An 18,977-nucleotide genomic window follows, 5' to 3' on the forward strand; every position below is an offset into this window, starting at 1 on the left:
TAAGGCAAAAGATGCAGTACTTTAGGCATGTGGTTGAAGCATATCCCCAGACCCGAGCAATGTACAAACTGTCCAGGACTGGCGACCCTCCAAAAACCATCACAGATTTACACTTCTTCCTGGGTCTAGTGGGGTATTACCGACATTTTATCTTGAAATTCGCCCAGACAGCTGCCCCACTTATCCAGCTGTTATGTGGGCACAGTACCCAACGGAAGGGTGGACCCTCACCTTCCATTCAAGCCCAATGGCATTAGGCTCATCAGAAGGCCTTTGAAATGCTTAATCAGAGACCGACCTCCACCCCATTGCTGGGCTATGCAGACTACACCCAGCCATTGTGGGTGTACATGGATGGAAGCCTGGTGCTATCCGCTGGTGGTGGAGCAGTCCCCCCTGTCAGAACACAAAGGCACAGCGGGGGAGATCAGATTTTTTTACTTCCGCTCGCTGGGTTGAACAAAAAGACTTTCCAGTGTGTGCTTAGCATAATCCGTACCAATCACTCGTTGTGCTCATTAAGGAGAGGAAGGGGCCGGTAAACTGGAAACAGGGGGCACCCGTTTTCAGGGACAGCTATCTTATTAATTCTAACTTCCCGTTCCGCCTCTGGATAGGAAGTGAAATTTCCTTAATGGTAAACAAACAATAAAAAGTCTAAAGGAGTGTAATGCCGCGTACACACGATCAGGATTTTGGTCGGAAAAAGGTATGATGGCTTTTCCGCCGAGATTCGGCTCAAGCTTGCCTTGCATACACACGGTCACACCAAATTCTGACTGTCAAGAATGCGGTGATGTATCTTCTATGAGGAGGTGAGTTGCCATCTAGATAAAGGAAGGCCTGTAGACGTGGTGTATCGGGATTTTGCAAAAGCATTTGACACAGTTCCCCATAAACGTTTACTGTACAAAATAAGGTCCGTTGGCATGGACCATAGGGTGAGTACATGGATTGAAAACTGGCTACAAGGGCGAGTTCAGAGGGTGGTGATAAATGGGGAGTACTCAGAATGGTCAGGGGTGGGTAGTGGGGTTCCCCAGGGTTCTGTGCTGGGACCAATCCTATTTAATTTGTTCATAAACGACCTGGAGGATGGGATAAATAGTTCAATCTCTGTATTTGCAGACGATACTAAGCTAAGCAGGGCAATAACTTCTCCGCAGGATGTGGAAACCTTGCAAAAAGACCTGAACAAATTAATGGGGTGGACGACTACATGGCAAATGAGGTTCAATGTAGAAAAAATGTAAAATAATGCATTTGGGTGGCAAAAATATGAATGCAATCTATACACTGGGGGGAGAACCTCTGCCGGAATCTAGGATGGAAAAGGACCTGGGGGTCCTAGTAGATGATAGGCTCAGCAATGGCACGCAATGCCAAGCTGCTGCTAACAAAGCAAACAGAATATTGGCATGCATTAAAAGGGGGATTAACTCCAGAGATAAAACGATAATTCTCCCACTCTACAAGACTCTGGTCCGGCTGCACCTGGAGTATGCTGTCCAGTTCTGGGCAACAGTCCTCAGGAAGGATTTACTGGAAATGGAGCGAGTACAAAGAAGGGCAACAAAGCTAATAAAGGGTCTGGAGGATCTTAGTTATGAGGAAAGGTTGCGAGCACTGAACTTATTCTCTCTGGAGAAGAGACGCTTGAGAGGGGATATGATTTCAATTTACAAATATTGTACTGGTGACCCCACAATAGGGATAAAACTTTTTCGCAGAAGAGAGTTTAATAAGACTCGTGGCCACTCATTACAATTAGAAGAAAAGAGGTTTAACCTTAAACTACGTAGAGGGTTCTTTACTGTAAGAGCGGCAAGGATGTGGAATTCCCTTCCACAGGCGGTGGTCTCAGCGGGGAGCATTGATAGCTTCAAGAAACTATTAGATAATCACCCGAATGACCGCAACACTACAGGGATATACAATGTAATACTGACACATAATCACACACATAGGTTGGACTTGATGGACTTGTGTCTTTTTTCAACCTCACCTACTATGTAACTATGTAACTATGTACAACACGTACAATGGCACTAGAAAAAGGAAGTTCAATAGCCACTGCGCCACCCTTTGGGCTCCTTCTGCTAATCTCGTGTTTATCTCGTGTTAGTAGAAGTTTGGTGAGAGACGATTCACGCTTTTTAGCTTTCGTGCTGCTCTTCAGTTTGCGCTTGTGGGTTTGTATCTGGTTTTCAGTGCGTGTAGTCAGTTCGTATCTGTTTTTCAGTGCGTTCTTGTCCGCTCGTTTCTGATTTTCAGCTCGCGCTTCACAGGCCTTGCTGTTTTTCAGTGCATTCTGTTAGTTCGTTCTGACCAGCAGACCGTTTTGAACCCATGTTATGGGTACATGCTCGTCGTAGAGTTCGTGCTATGCGGGTGCTTGGTGTTGGGGTTATTACTTTGACCCAAGTCCAGTCCATGAACAGGGTGGGGAGGAGTTCATGGACCAAGAATCTGTTGCTCCAGCGTGACCAATTCTCTCATATGCCTTTGCTGCGTGAGATCCAGGAAAATAACCCTGCTGATTTCAGGAATTTTCTCCGGATGACAGACCCCGTTTTTCACTGTCTGTTGTCTTTGCTGTCCCCTTATATTATGAAGCAGGACACCTGCATGCGGCAAGCCACCACTCCGGAGCAGAGGCTCATTTACTCATTGTGGTACTTGGCGACGGGGAGAAGTCTACAGGACCTCAAGTTCTCTACAGGCATCTCCCCCCAGGCTCTAGGGATCATAATCCCAGAGACCTGTTCTGCCATCATTCAGGTCCTGCATAAGGACTATATTAGGGTAAGTTTTCTCCTTTAACATCACATTTTATGTATTTAATGTATGCTAATGTATTGTATTTCTTTCATCATTCCCTAATTACCATGTTTGTAATATGCTGTGAATCTCCTCTTTATCCTCATGCACGCTGGAAGTTTTTAATGCTCTTTTTTGTCCTTCATGCATATTTGCCTTCACTAACCTCCCCAGCATGCTATCCTGGGCCCATATACACCTAGCCTAGTCACTTAAAAATGTATTTTGTCAGCTCCATAGTAGTGCTTTACCCTAAACACCCCCTAAAATGTGTACAAATGTTATTGTTGTCCTTAAACTCATTTATAACCCTCCCCCCCTAAAATTTTTCCAATGGGCCATGGGGGGGGGGGGGGGGATCTGATAAATGGACCTTATATTTGTGTCTTTAAATACTCCTTAAAATAAATGTTATACTGATGTTGGCCAAATATGTTTGTATCTAATCTGCTTGCAATGTTATGTGCAAAAGTACAAATTTTTATTTTTATGTTTTAACTCCACAGTTTCCTTCAACGCCACAGGAATGGCAGACTGTGGCATCCCACTTTGCCGACCGTTGGGACTTTCCCAACTGTGGAGGGGCAATTGATGGGAAGCATGTCCACATCGTCCCACCACCCCACTCGGGGTCATACTATTTTAATTATAAGGGTTTCAATAGTATTGTGTTGATGGCAGTGGTGTCGGCGACATATGAGTTCCTCTATGTGGACGTGGGGAAGAATGGCCGGATGTTGGATGGTGCAGTCTTTGCCCAGACGGAGTTCTACACAAGTCTCCAGAGTGGTGGCTTGGGATTGCCACCTGCGGAAGAGAAAGTGGAAGGACTCCCGTTTGTTTTTATTGCTGATGAAGCGTTTGGTCTGGGTGATCACAAGATGAGGCCATTCCCCCAGAGGACCCTCACCCCGGAGAAGAGGGTTTTTAATTTCCGGCTAGCCAGAGCCAGAAGAGCCGTGTAGAACACCTTTGGGATAATGGCCAGCCATTTCTAACTGCTATAAATATGGTGGAGTACAAACTTAACCACATTGTGTTAGCATGCTGCATCTTACACAACTTTTTAAAGCGAAATGTTACTAATTATGTTGCCTCAGTTGGGCCGGAGGCCGGAATTCATGAACCAACAATGACGGCCCTGGAAGCTGGCTTTCCTGGCTATCCCCCCCAAAGCGCCCGTGAAGTGCGTCAAAAATATGTGGAATATTTTACAGGTAGGGGGGCCATTGCTATGCCAGCAAATATTTGCAAAATAAAAAAAATTATATGATAAAATCTGAAATTTGATTTACTGATTGGGTTTCTTTTATCTGTCTCCTAGGTTCTCCTCGTGCACTTGTAGTGCCAAGTGGTTTTTCCATTATTAAATAACACCCATTGTCACTGTAAACACCAACTTAATACAAAAACTGTTATTGAGCATTGAAAGAAAAAGCCACACATTGTTGAGTATAAAACCTTTTACTCCGTGCACATTTGTGCTTTGTAAAACCTTCTACAACAACTCTTTTACAACCTCCGTGCTTTGTAAAACCTTTTTTGTTAAAAAAATAACTCTTTGTTTTATACATTTTTATCTTGAAAATATTATTTTGGTACATAAACAGGCAAGTTTCAAAACATAACATACTCAACTCAGGAACTTACAAAGTTCAACATTGAAAAACTGAAGGCAATATCAGACATTATAATGTCAAAAATGTCTTGATCTTGCCTTCAACAGATGGGGTGATGTCCCCCTGTAAAAGCCAAATTTAGAAGATGCACAGAAATTGGGAGTAAAAAATGGGGATTTCCCTCCTGATCCCATGCCTAATGTCAACATGTGCTATCTCCCATCATGGGGGATCAATGGACGTGTTTTGGGGGTGCAACCCCTTCCTCTCACCTACTAGAGTTGCGAGGAAGAGGGATGCACACACAAAAAGCGTACATTGATATCCCCTGATGGCAGATAGCACATGTTGACACACTGTGTGCATCTTCCAAATTTGGCTTTTAGAATGTATAAAAAGGTTATTTAAATTTTCTTACAAAAAAAACAAAAAAGTTGTCATATTTTTTTGATTTAGATTCTCCATAATACATCAATCATGTTCTTCATTCTTTGTTCAATCTCCTTGGTTTTTTCCTTTATGAGATCTAAATCCTGACTACAATACATTATGTCCTGGATTAGCCTTTGTGCACTGTCAGTCGTGAGATGAGTAGATTGTGCTTCCACAATATGCACATCACCTAAAAAAAAAAAAAATACACACCATGTATTAAAACTATGCAGGCATACATCTATTACCTGAATCTGTGGTGTCAGACACTCACTTGTTGTGGTGACAATCTCAACCACCTCTCCTTCCTCTGCATCCTGAGGTTGTGTTCCCCTTCTTCAGGATGTGAGGGGGGTTCCTGTTGTCCTACGACGTCCCGAGTCTTTTCTCCCCTATGAGAATGAAACAAAAGGTATACTTAGCACACAGATATTTGTGGCCAGAAATATGAATGCGAAACATTGCTTGGAAGTGGGGTACAATTGTCTGTTTGGGCTCAAAGTTGAAGACATTATTTATTCCCTTAACAAAGCTGCAATACTTACCTTTTTTGGACAAGTTTCACACATGGAGACACCCCAAGTATCCACTGGAGTACCTGTGTGGGACACCCTAAAAAGTTGGTTCTTGTGTCCCACACTAGTGCTCCCGAGTTCAGCTGTGTAAACAGCTGCTGAGTGTCCTCTCCTTACATTGCACTGAATCAAGTTTGCTATTCATTCTAGTTACAAACACATCTAGACAACAACGTCCTAAACTTCTTTTAATACAAAATAGCATGACCAAATGTAGTTAACTCTGTATCTGCCTAAAACATTGTATTTAGTTGGTGAACGAACGATGTTTACTACGAACGATTACTGTGCCCACGAGCCTGAAAGTTGCAATTTTAAACTGTACAACAGTAAAGAAAAGCACATGGTGCAGCATGCAAGTAATAATAATAATCGGAACACACAACAAGTACTTACTTTTTAGAAGCACTTTCTTGATCCTTCTGTACTGATCTCCCTCAATTTAAGGTCTGACCAGCATTTCCTCAATTGCTCCTTGGATCGTCGTACCCCAAAATTCCTGTGCAGACTGTTCACGACTTTAGTCATGATCTTGGCCTTTCTCACATTTGGGTTTAGGTACGGTCCATACTTCCCATCATAGTCGGCCCTCTTCAAGATGTCCACCATCTCTACAAAGGACATATTTGATGCCTTAAATCTTCTCCTCTGGGATCGCGACGTTTCTGGCTCCGGGCTTTCCTCCTCGTTACTGCTATTATGCACCTGCTGTGTCTCCACCATGTTCATCTCCCACTGCGCCGAAAGAGAAGGGGTGGGGAATATTCTAGAAAGAACGTAAGGGGCGGGCGGAGTTTCATACATGCGCAGTGTATATAAAGCTAACACACGTGTGTCGTACCTACGTTCTGTGTGCGTAGGAAGGAGGACCGGAAGCGCCGAACATTCTAATGAAGGTAACATTTGATTTGAGATTGAGGCCTATATTGGGATAAGATTAGGAGAGTTTAGCCTGATATTAGTGTTTTTGTCTTGTATTTTGTCTTGCAGCAAATATGAAATAATTCAAAGACCCTGATTTCATGGGCCATTTCATTGACAAATACAGGGATATGCGTAATTTGTGGGAGGTTAAAAACCTCCACAATAAATCACAATATATCACAATAAACCAGCTAGGAAGGCATGGCTGGAGAAACTGCTGCAATTTGTGAAGACAAAGGTCCCCAACGCAGACATCGTGTTTGTGGAGAGGAAAATTGGTAGCTTGAGAAGCATGTATAGGAAGGAGGCTCTTAAGGTCCAGGCTTCCATGAGATCAGGAGCAGCAGCAGAAGATGTGTTTGTACCCAGTCTGTGGTACTACAACAGGATGCGGTTTCTGGAAGACCAGATGGAAGTCAGGGAATCACTTTCTAAACTTCCATCCAGCCTTTCCTCAACCCTTCACTCAACCCCAGCTGAGGCTTCTGAGGACCAACCTGGGCCTTCCATCCTGGAAGAAATGGAGGAGCCCAGCTGGAGCCAGGTATAGTATTTTTTAACAAATTTATTGTCCGAAAATTATTGTTGTTAACTAGATGTTATTGATAACAAATGAATGATTTAACAAAAAGTGTTTTACATATCAATAGACAGTAGGGGCCAAAAATGATTGGGACAAGAATGAAAAATGCTGGGCTCAGAATGATAGTCTTTTCTATTTATTAACATTCAATTTGCAACAGTCATGAGCTGAAAATTGTGTGTGATTGATGAACCAAAAACTATGTCCCTTTTTCATACACAGGAAGACCCCAGCCAGGACGAGGCTCTGGAATGTGGCACACAGGAGGAGGCGGGGTAAGTGTTAGCCAGGAGGTGGTGGGGGTAAGTGGCAGCCAGGAGGTGGCCAGGCCCAGTAGGAGCCTCACCCAATCCCAGGTGCCTCCCCTCCGCCTTCCAACAAAAAGGGCCAGGAAGGGGAGTAACATGGAGGAGGCAGCACTGGGCCTCATTAAGGAGGCTAATTTGGCCCTGAAGAGGCCTATGGCTGCTATATAGCTGCTAAATTGCAGCAAATGGAGGAGGGCCAACGCCTCAGGTGTGAGAAAATTATTTTTGACGCCATTCATAAGGGGTTGAGTGGCCAAATTAGTGAGAACATGCAATTAGTTGCGCTCGCCCATCCTCCTCCTCCTCCTCTTGCTACAAGTCCACCTCCAGAGCCACAGCCTCCAAGGAAGGCTGCAGGGAAGGCTGCAGGGCAGTATGGAGGGAAGGCTGCAAGGAAGACAAGAAAGCGATGGCCCTAGGTTCAGTCTGGTCTGACAGAAGACGCAGCCTGTTGTAGTACCACAGCCTGGGCACATATATGTAATCTGCTGCTGTTCGTGATCTCTGGGAGTCCAGGACCAGATTGTGCTCTCTACTATATGGACTTCTCAGTCTACCAATTTTTAGTTACAAAGAGTTGATATGTACCCTGGGGGCCAAAGGCTTCGTAAATTCAAGGAGTTTCTCCAGCGTTGCCTTCCTCTTTATTTTGTTATTATGAGCCAGAATAAATGTTTTTTTTTTTTTATCTGAAAATACTTGCCTATGTGTTTTTCTTCAAATAGGACAGTTTGTGAGTAGGCAGGTACATTTCCAAAATACAATGTCTAATTAACAAGGGACAACAACCAACCTCCTTGAGCTTTATAAAAATACAAAAATATAAAAATACAAGATAATAATGTCGTTGTGGAAACTTGACACACCAAAAAATAAAATTATGGAGATCACTAGAAACTAATTTAAAAATAATCCAAAAAACAAGAGATCTTGATTAAAAATTAAAAAAGATGACTCTAAAAATAATTCTAAACATTATTATGGAGATCTGGCTTTAAAAACAAAAAATATTGTTCAGGAGATCACGACAGATAATAAAGAAATAAGTTTGTGTGAATATCACCAGCAAAACAACTCCATTCTTCTAGCATTATAAAGAACAAAAGAATGCGCTGCATTAAAAGATCAAAAAATTTACAGCGTGATGAATGTGCTATCTCCATTATGAACGCTAGTTTTACCAGACCGAGCGCTTCCGTCTCGTACTTGATTCTGAGCATGCGTGATTTTTGGCGCGTCGGAATTGCATACAGACGATCGCATTTTCAGCTAGGAACTTTTTCCGACCGAAAAATTGAGAACCTGCTCTCAGTCTTTTGCTGGCTGGAATTCCGCCAGCAAAAGTCCGATGGAGCATACACACAGTCGCATTTTCCGACCAAAAGCTCTCATCAGAGTTTTGCTGGCGGTATTTCCGATCGTGTGTATGGGGCATAAGGAGACACAGTGCCAATCAATGAAATTGGAGAATTGGTATAACCTTAAACCGCGTACGGGGTTTTGTACTGTCAGGGTGGTAAGGATGTGGAATTCACTTCCACAATTGGTGATGTCAGTGGGAAGTATTGATAGTTGTACAAAACTCTTAGACAAGTATCTTAGTGAACACAGTATACAGGGATATGGGAAATTATTTTTGGACATGAACACACACACACCTACACAGGTTGAACTGGGTGGACTGGGGTTTTTATTCAACCTTACAAACGATGTAACTATGTAAAAAAAGAAACTGGGGGGGGGGATAATGGTTTCCTCTACTCAATCAAAAACTAAAAATACGTTTTTGTTTTTTGCTATATGCACTTTAAGTGTTTAGAATCCACTGTTCAGGATAATTAGTAGTAGTTCCATCCTTGAAAGACACTGGTGGCTTTTACATGAAGTCATTTCAACACATGCACCTGCTGGCACTTCTATGCTGATCTGCAGCTCTGGCCAAGGGCAGTGATAGTGAATAGCACCAGATTTACCACCTAGGACTTATTTGTCTGCAAGATTGGAAAAGGATCTTTTCAATAATCTCCTAAAATGTTGCACATAGGTGGTTTATATTGAACATGCTATAACAAATGATTGTATTCAACTTACTGACACCAAAGATCAGGGACATCTGATCCAGGTAAATACCTAACTGGCAACCATAAATCTTTTAGTTGTAGTGATTGACCATTTCCTAAGAACATTTTTTTGCGGTTGTTGACATCTTTTTCATAAATACATACTAATGCATTATCAATCATTCAGAAACCAAGTATCATTCAGTCTACATTAACCGATTTAGGAATTAAATAGCATTTGCTAGTCTAATTACAAATTATATTCCTTAGACTATCTTCTAGTGACAGCCATGCAAGGGTTACAAATTGCTGTAACTATGACTGTAGCTAAATGCTTTAAGTGGTATTAAACCCCAAAACAAAAATGTATTGAATTGCAGCTCACAATTTCTTAGATGTGGTAACTGTATTAGTTTTCATTCTTTCATTCTAGCCTTTTTTCCCCTGATGATCCAGCCAGTAAGTCTGTTATTGTTCAACTTATTTTAACAGACTAATCTGTTCAGACAAATTAGCTAGTAGAGGGTTGAGACAAACCATTTACCACTGACAGTGGTACTTATAATGGTCAGCTTTTATTCATTTTTATTCATGTTTGAAGTAACTGCTTGTAAGATATTAGCTGGAGTTCAGCTTCAGTCAAGTCCATCTAAATCTGCTACTCCAACACTACCTTCTGGCCAGACTGTCAACGCTGCTGTCCAAAGGTGTCTGCTTCATCCAGAATGCAGATGCGCTATGATAGGAAGTATGTTACTGGCTGGATCACCAGGTGAAACAAAGTCTAAAAAAAGGAAACTAATGCAACCACTATATCTAAGTATGGGTAAGCTGCAATATATTACAATTTAGTTTTTTGATTTAATACCACTTTAGGGGTTTATTTTAATCTGTCCATTAGGTGACAGTCTAACTATATACTAACCACTTTTTTTTCTGTACATAACAGCACTTCGAATACATGTGAGTAAATCAACTGTATCCATTCTGAAAAGGACAGACTGTGAATTTCAATTTGAAGTAAGAGGCGAGACCTATCTGAAGGTATGAATCGTACAGCAAAACAAATTCATTGAAATCAATAAAGAACAATTTGTCATGTTGGAGATCATGCTTAGCAGTTGTGACAGACTCACCCAGGACAGAGGCTTTTGGAGGGGACTGAATGCTAGCCTCTTGCCTACTGACTATGGGCCCTGGCATTTGAGGGAGCTACAAGCATTTAGGAAGGTATTCTGTTATGTAATGTAACCCATTGTTGTTTGTGCTAATTAACCCTGCTATTGTGAGAAGGAGTTCTGTGTTGATGTTTATGATAATGTGTATTGTATAGTCAGTGAGCTAGGAGACATGAAGTCTACCCTAAAAGGTCATATCTCTGAGTCACCTAGTCTGGGTAAATGATTAGGTAACTAGCTCACGTTAATTAGGTTTCTGGTTACAATTTTTTTTGTAAGCCTGCTGTATATATTTGTGTGTCATCTCAAATAAAAGAGTCCATGTTCAGCAACTAAACAAATATCATCTTGTTTTGTGCTTGTGAGTGGTTGGAATATCTGATATCTATATTCAGACTGGGAGGAAGTGGTATATGACGAAAGCACTCAAGCGGAGTGTGGAACGTTTCGTTACATTGGTGGCAAGCAGTGGGACGCTTCCTGCAGTCTGGGACATCCAAACCTCCACCTAGATCCAAGGTCCAGATAGCAGGAGAGGAGAGGTACAGATACCAGCTGCCATGGAAGAGGAATTCAGAAGGAGGTTGTGAGAGATGCAGATATAGCACAGAGGACCAGTGTCAGAGCAGGTACAGCTGGGATGGTTTGATTCTATCCGCTGCGAACTCTGGAAGGAAGCGCTAGCCCGTGAGCAGTGTCACCAGGGAAAAGTTCTCCCCTCCATCCAGGAAAGGTACTGGTTGCAGTATGGATTGCGGCTGCTGTTTTTGGGAGAAAAACCGCACAAGGAGCAGACAGCTGAATTAAGCAGGCTGGTCTGGGCAGAGATGCAGCTGGATGAGAGGTACAGAGCCCTCCAGTGGCATGTATCTCAGGCATGCCCCTGTTTAGCCCATGACAGTCCAATGGAAGGCTTTGGCTATGGCGGCCTGGGACTGTTGTATGTGAAGCTGACAGGGGACCCTAACTTTGGGAGTGATTTGGAGTGGCGGTTGGACAAAATCATGGATTTCAGGGAAGGGCTACTGAACATCTCGGAAGTGCACTGGGCACTGGAAGATATAGAGTTTCTGGCCATTCAGGAATGGGAGCTGGAGATCGCCTGCTAGACTCTGCTCAGCGCCAGGGCTGGGCTCCCTTTGCCTGTCAGGAAATACCAGTTGACAATTCTGAAATCCTGGCTGAAGAATCAGCAATGTGGCAGAGTAACAGTGTGCTTTGCCAACCCGTCCCCGCAGCTATGGACGTGGAGGTCTTATGGCGGATGCAGCAAGTGCTGACTGACCTTGATGATCCTGTTTCTGCATGGGATGATCTTGGATGGAGGAATGTGCCTGTCCAGCAGCATGCCAGAGAATCAGCAGTGGAAAATCTGGAGATTGCCATCCCCAAAGCTGAAGTGCTGACAACAGGGAGAGCTCTGCTAACCTCTGCCCAGCACCGATAGCATCTTCTGGGTTCCACGGACAGGAGATGGTGAACCTCTATCCCCAGACACCAGTTGCAGAGACAGGGGATTTGATAGACTTTTCTGCTGAGGAAAATCAACCTGATGAGCCTCCAGAAGAAGAGCTGGTATCAGGGCCAAACTTCACTGTGCTCTGCCCTGCACCAACAGCAGTATCTCTTCCCCACACTTGTGGCAGTTCCGGAGGCTCAGGGTGAGAAGGTGGCGATCACTTCCCAGCAGCAGATACAGGGGGAGAAGGGAGAGGAGGTGTCCGTTGTCCCTCCTCACCAGTCGGCCAGGGTGGAGAAATCGGTCTTTCCTCCCCAGCAAAGATCCGTGCACCTGGGAGACAGTACCATAGACATGTTGTCTCAGCAGCCAGATGAGGGAATGGAAAAGGAAGCAGGCAGCTCACCTCCCCAATGGCAGCTACACAGTTTGGGAGTGGAGGAATCCAGCCTCCTGCCCCAACAGTTAGCCGAAGCGGATGATGTGGAGTCCCCAGCAGGAGTGCTGGCAACAGGGCAGAGTGCTATCCAACTCTGCCCAGCATTGGCAACAACTGTGGAGTTCCAGGGAGCTGGGGCAGTTGGCTCATCTCTCCAGCCACAGATTACAGAATGTATGGACTTAATGGACTGTTCATCAGAGGATGTTATAGATTATGCATCACCTGCTCAAGTACTGGCAGCAGGACAGAGTACTGCAGACCCCTGCTCCACACCCATGGCAGTTTCGGAGGCCCGAGGTGAGAAGGTGATGGTTCCTCTTTCCCAGTGGAATTCAGAGATGCAGGGAGGAGAAGCCGCCATTTCCCCTCCCCAACAAGGGTTTGTGCACCTGGGAGACAATACCAGTGAAAGGGAGTTCCAACAGCAGATGGCGCCCCAGAATTATGACACCAACCCAGCAATCGGCCTCTCTCTCCAGCGACAAGCTGATGTAGTAAAGCTGCTACTTCCAGCTGAATCACTGGCAACAGGGCAGAGCGCCACTGGCCTCTGCCTAGCACCTACAATGTCTCTACAGCTTCAGGAAGCTGGGGCGATCAGCCCCTCTGCCCAGCAGCAGACCGAGCCCCGGAATGTTAAAAACCACCCAACTGAAGCGCTGGCAGTCGGACAGAGAGTGACCTCTGCCCCACGCCTACTGAGGTCAACTATTCCTTGCAGCCAAGAATGGAGATCATGCGGACAGACTATTCAAGTTCACTCTGCCCGACAAATGCATGTTCAGACCAGGTGGAAGTCTGGGACCTTGTTAGTCAACTTTTGATGGGGCAGAAATGTGACAGACTCACCCAGGACAGAGGCTTTTGGAAGGGATTGAATGCTAGCCTCGTGCCTACCGACTATGGGCTCTGGCATTTGAGGGAGCTACAAGCATTTAGTAAGGTATTCTGTTATGTAATGCAAAAGGACCTTATTAGGGAGGCCATGATGGTGTCTGCATGCTTGGGACCCATATAGCAGATGTATGTGAAAGGAATGCTGATTAATGAGATCTGGAAAGCCCTGGGTCTCCTGTTGTCTACTAGTGTGGCTTCTAAGAGTATTTCACCCATTGTTGTTTGTGCTAATTAACCCTGATATTGTATGAAGGAGTTCTGTGTTGATGTTATTGATAATTAGGGATGAGCTTCGTGTTCGAGTCGAACCCATGTTCGACTCGAACATCGGCTGTTCGATCGTTCGCCGAATTGCGAACGTTATGGGCCGTTCGCGCTAAATTCGTGTGGCGCGTCACGGCCCATAATTCACTGCGGCATCGCAGTGCATTGCTGGCTGATGATTGGCCAAGCATGCACTATGACCCGCATGCTTGGCCAATCACAGCGCTGTCAGTAGAGAGAGCTGTAATTGGCCAAAGCCAGGGTGGCTTTGGCCAATTACGGCTCAGGGCATTTAGTACACACCCCACACTATATAAGGCCGCCTGCACGGCGGCCCTGTGTAGTGTGTGTTCCGGTGTGCTGAGAGATAGAGAGAGAGAGAGACAGTGTCATTTGATTTGAGTTAGATAGATTAGGCAGAACAGTCAGTCAGTTAGCTGCACTTACAGTGTATTGTGTATATATATGCATCCCAGGTGTTGCATATATATATATACACTGTATTCAGTTTAGCTAGATCCGTTCCTGTTATCTTCTATCTAGACTATTTACATTTAATGCAGTGCGTCCTGCTCACAGTGTTCAGCTAGATCCGTTCCTGTTATCTTCTAGACTATTTACATTTAGTGCAGTGCGTCCTGCTCACAGTGTTCAGCTAGATCCGTTCCTGCTATTTACATTTAGTGCAGTGCGTCCTGCTCACAGTGTTCAGCTAGATCCGTTCCTGTTAAATTCCTACTGACCGGCAGGCTTGTCTGGTTACAGTATATAAAGCTACCTGAAGAAAATTACAGGTGTTCTATTTGATCCTATTAGTACCACGGTCAGGCAGCTAGACTATTTACATTTAGTACAGTGCGTCCTGCTCACAGTGTACAGCTAGATCCGTTCCTGTTATCTTCCTACTGACAGGCAGGCTTGTCTGGTTACAGTATATAAAGCTACTTGAAGAAAATTACAGGTGTTCTATCCCAGCTTAGTGCAGCTACAGGCCATTAGTATGTCTGGAAGGCCAAGAAGGAGAGGGACAAAAAAGTGAGGTGAAATCTTCTGAAGAGGAGGAAAGACAGCAAAACAAATGTCACAGGGGTGATAACCCTTCCCTATGTTTTCCAAAAAGCTTAGAAAAGATTTTTTGGCTGGAGCTAAACACGTTAAAAATGTTCAAAATTACAAACAGATTCTACTTAACAACAAACCTACAGTCCCTGTCTTGTTTGCACCGCCTGTATACTGCTGTTCAGAGTATATAGGGCCTGGTGGCCCCACACCTTTCCTTATTTTAATTTGGGTGCGGGGTTCCCCTTAATATCCATACAAGACCCAAAGGGCCTGGTAATGGACTGGGGGGTACCCATGCCGTTTGTCTCACTGATTTTCATCCATATTGCCATGACCCGACATGACATTAAACCCGCAAGCAGTTTTAAATGAGATTTTTTCCTTTAAAAATGACATTTGGTGCAGGGACTGTTCTAAACATGGGAAACACGCGTCACTTTACAGGCATACTATAGACACCCCCCAGGTACGATATTTAAAGGAATATTTCACTTTTTTTTTTTTACTTTAAGCATCATTAAAATCACTGCTCCCGAAAAAACGGCCGTTTTTAAAAGTTTTTTTTGCATTGATACATGTCCCCTGGGGTAGGACCCGGGTCCCCAAACCCTTTTTAGGACAATACCATGCAAATTAGCCTTTAAAATGAGCACTTTTGATTTCGAACGTTCGAGTCCCATAGACGTCAATGGGGTTCTAACGTTCGTGCGAACTTTCGGTCCGTTCGCGGGTTCTGGTGCGAACCGAACCGGGGGGTGTTCGGCTCATCCCTATTGATAATGTGTATTGTATAGTCAGTGAGCTAGGAGACGTGAAGTCTACCCTAAAAGGTCATATCTCTGAGTCACCTAGTCTGGGTAAATAATTAGATAACTAGCTCATGTTAATTAGGTTCTAATTAGAGTCCATGTTCAGCAACTAAACAAGTATCGTCTTGTTTTGTGCTTGTGAGCGGTTGGAATATCTGATATCTATATTCAGACTGGGAGGAAGCGGTATATGACGAAAGCACTCAAGCGGAGCGTGGGACGTTTCATTACAGCAGTATTACCATAAAACCATAAAACTGTTTCTGAAAAATGCATGCTGTAAAATATATTGGAACTGAAACAGAAAAAGTATGGTTATATACAGTTGTGCTCATAAGTTTGCATACCCTGGCAGAATTTATGATTTCTTGGCCATTTTTCAGAGAATATGAATGATAACACAAAAACATTTCTTTCACTCTTGGTTAGTGTTTGGCTGAAACCATGTATTGTTAATCAACTGTGTTTACTCTTTTAAAATCATAATGACAACAAAAACTACCCAAATGACCCCGATCAAAAATGTTCATACCCTGGTGACTTTGGCCTGATAACATGCACGCAAGTTGACACAAAGGGGGTTTAAATGGATATTAAAGGTAACCATCCTCCTGTGATCTGTTTGCTTGTAATTAGTGTGTGTGTGTATGAAAGGCCAATGCATTTCTGCACCCCTAACAGGCCCTTGCTTTTTTCATCCAGTGCTGCACTGACGCTTCTGGATTCTGAGTCATGGGAAAGCAAAAGAGTTGTCAAAGGATCTGTGGGAAATGGTAGTTGTACTGTATAAAACAGGAGAGGGATATAAAAAGATATCCAAGGAATTGAGAATGCCAATCAGCAGTGTTCAAACTTCAATCAAGAAGTGGAAAATTAGGGGTTTTGTTGAAACCAAACCACGGTCAGGTAGACCAACTAAAATTTCAGCCACAACTGCCAGAAAAATTGTTCGGGATACAAAGAAAAACCCATAAATAACTTCAGGTGAAATACAGGACTCTCTGAAAATTTGAGGTGTGGCTGTTTCAAGATGCACAATAAGGAGGCACTTGAAGAAAGATGGGCTGCCTGGTCGAGTCACCAGAAGAAAGCCATTACTACGCAAATGCCACAAAGTATCCCGCTTACAATACACCAAACAGCCCAGAGACCAGCTTCAAACCTTCTGGCACAAAGTCATTTGGAGTGATGAGACCAAAATTTAGCTTTTTGGCTACAACCATAAACGCTACATTTGGAGAGGAGTCAACAAAGCCTATGATGAAAGGTATGGAGGTGGATCGCTGATGTTTTGGTGATGTGTGAGCTACAAAGGCACAGTAAATTTGATCAAAATTGTTGGTAAGATGAATGCAGTATGTTATCAAAAAATACTGGAGGAACCTTTGTGTTCATCAGCCAGGAAGCCGTGCATGAGACATACTTGGGCATTCTAACATGACAATGATCCAAAACACAAGGCCAAGTCAACCTGTCATTGGCTACAGCAGAATAAAGTGAAGGTTCTGTAGTGACCATCTCAGTCTCCTGACCTCAATATCATTGAGCCACTCTGGGGAGATCTCAAACGTGCAGTTCATGCAAGACAGCCCAAGAATTTACAGGAACTGGAGACTTTTTGCCAAGAGGTTTAATTGTTAATCAAGTTAAATTGGCATGCTCATCCTGTTTCACAGGTGTTCGCCGCTTCCTCCGAAGCTTTTGTTTGCATATTAAGATGTTTTAAGAACAGAGACAGTACATAATACTACAACGAAAAAAAAATGCTATATATGTACAATTTAACTGACACAGGGTGAACTAGTACTGCCATTTTTGTTAGTTGTACCTCCCCTGAATGAATAGACAGAGATATATATTTTAAATATGTATGTTTTAATATGTTGATGTTAATTCAATAAAAACTTATTTTATACTTTTGTGTAATCTAATTGTTATGGTACCATTAAAGTTCACTAGCTTCAAACACAAAAACTTCTCCTTTTTGCCAAGAGGAATGGGCAGCTTTACCATCTGAGAAGATAAAGAGCCTCATCCACAAATACCACAGACTTCAAGCTGTCATTGATGTTAAAGGGGGCAATACACGGTATTAAGAACTGGGGTATGTAAACTTTTGATCAGGGTCATTTGGGTAGTTTCTTTTGCCATTATGATTTAAAGAGTAAACACAGTTAATTGATAATAAATGGCTTCAGCCAAACATCAACAATGAGTGAAAGAAAAGTTTTTTTGGGTTATCATTCATATTCTCTGAAAAATGGCCAAGAAATAATAAATGCTTCCAGGGTATGTAAACTTATGAGCACAACTGATTTTTTATATTATAAATCACACGTATAATATGGTCCTTTTTTCCTCAAGCATTATGCCAATTCCCTGGCTCTCTATTTATATTTTGTTTTCATGTAAACTTTCAGGGTAAGGGAACAGAAACCACCTACTGGCTAACAGGAGAGAAAGACCACAAATACAACCTCCCTGTACCTCCAACTGTGTAAGTAATCAGTCGTTGTTAGAAGTCTTCCTTAATCTAATATAGTAATATCTGCTTATTAACATACAGTATGTATGAATGTGTTGATCTTATTACAATAATTGAGTTGTTATATTTTCATTTTTACTCTTATCTGCCTACAATCACAAAAAGATTGCACCTAACCAGATTACACGACAGGCATGAAAAATGCTAGATTGGGAAAAGTAAAATAAATAGACTTTTACAGTCTATGTGAAGTACATGTTATTGTCTAGTTACAAGTGTTGAGCGAGCTGACATATGAAATTCATTAACCGTTCCACCAGTGGTGTGTCCAGCGCCCTGCATGTAGATTAGGGGCCGAACACATGGATTAGGGGGCGGTGCCCCTGTGCCCTGCATAGAGTGGCCGCCACTACGTTCCACTCAATCCGCTCCTGTCTCAGACTTTGAAGAGTAGGCTTTTCTCACTGAGAATTTAAAGCGTATGTTAACCGGAAAAAATGGATCCTGCTCCTTTAAAGCATGTTCTATGACACAGTGCTTGTGCTGTGTCATTTGGACCCCTCTAACACCTAAAAAACCTGGCTGATCCTGCCAGTTTTTCCACTCCCCTATGTAAACTGACCAGGGTAATCCTGGTTGCTGAGCCCTGATACCATGGTCAGTTTCCGTGCCTCCATCATCCACAGCCCTGCTGTCTCTCCTCTGCGCTCTTGTGTCCTCCTCCCTCCTCCCCTCCCTTCCTGTCGGCTCCTGTGTCAGGGCCCGTCCCCCCTGCTGCTGCTTTAATAACATGTCTTACTTTATATAATCTGCTCTGTCTTCTAAGGATATGTCCCACTGTGTGTGTGTGTTGTATAAAAAAAAGTCGTATATACTTTATCTGTGAGCGCTGATCAGCGGTCATGTGACGTGTCGGCTCTCTCCGGCTCCCCTTCTCCCCTCCAGACTGACGTTAGTGGGGGAATCTCAGCCCCTCCCACTGCATCTGTCAGACTGGGAGAGGAGAGGTGCGGCACATCACGTGACCGCTGATCAGCGCTCACAGATGAGGTATATATGG

The 18,977-nt window shown here is 43.4% G+C and overlaps 1 protein-coding gene across 1 annotated transcript in view; it reads left to right on the forward strand.

The window, feature by feature from the left end:
* GUCY2C (guanylate cyclase 2C) overlaps positions 1 to 18,977 on the forward strand; it is a 1,918,134-nt gene that overhangs the window by 1,723,467 nt on the left and 175,690 nt on the right. The window contains exons 25-26 of the mRNA XM_073591935.1: positions 10,271 to 10,365; positions 17,853 to 17,929. Coding sequence (XP_073448036.1) covers positions 10,271 to 10,365; positions 17,853 to 17,929 — 172 coding nt within the window. The remainder of the gene's footprint in view (positions 1 to 10,270; positions 10,366 to 17,852; positions 17,930 to 18,977) is intronic.

Source organism: Aquarana catesbeiana, linkage group LG07, assembly GCF_042186555.1.
Source record: "Aquarana catesbeiana isolate 2022-GZ linkage group LG07, ASM4218655v1, whole genome shotgun sequence".
Classification (NCBI taxonomy): Eukaryota; Metazoa; Chordata; class Amphibia; order Anura; family Ranidae; genus Aquarana; species Aquarana catesbeiana.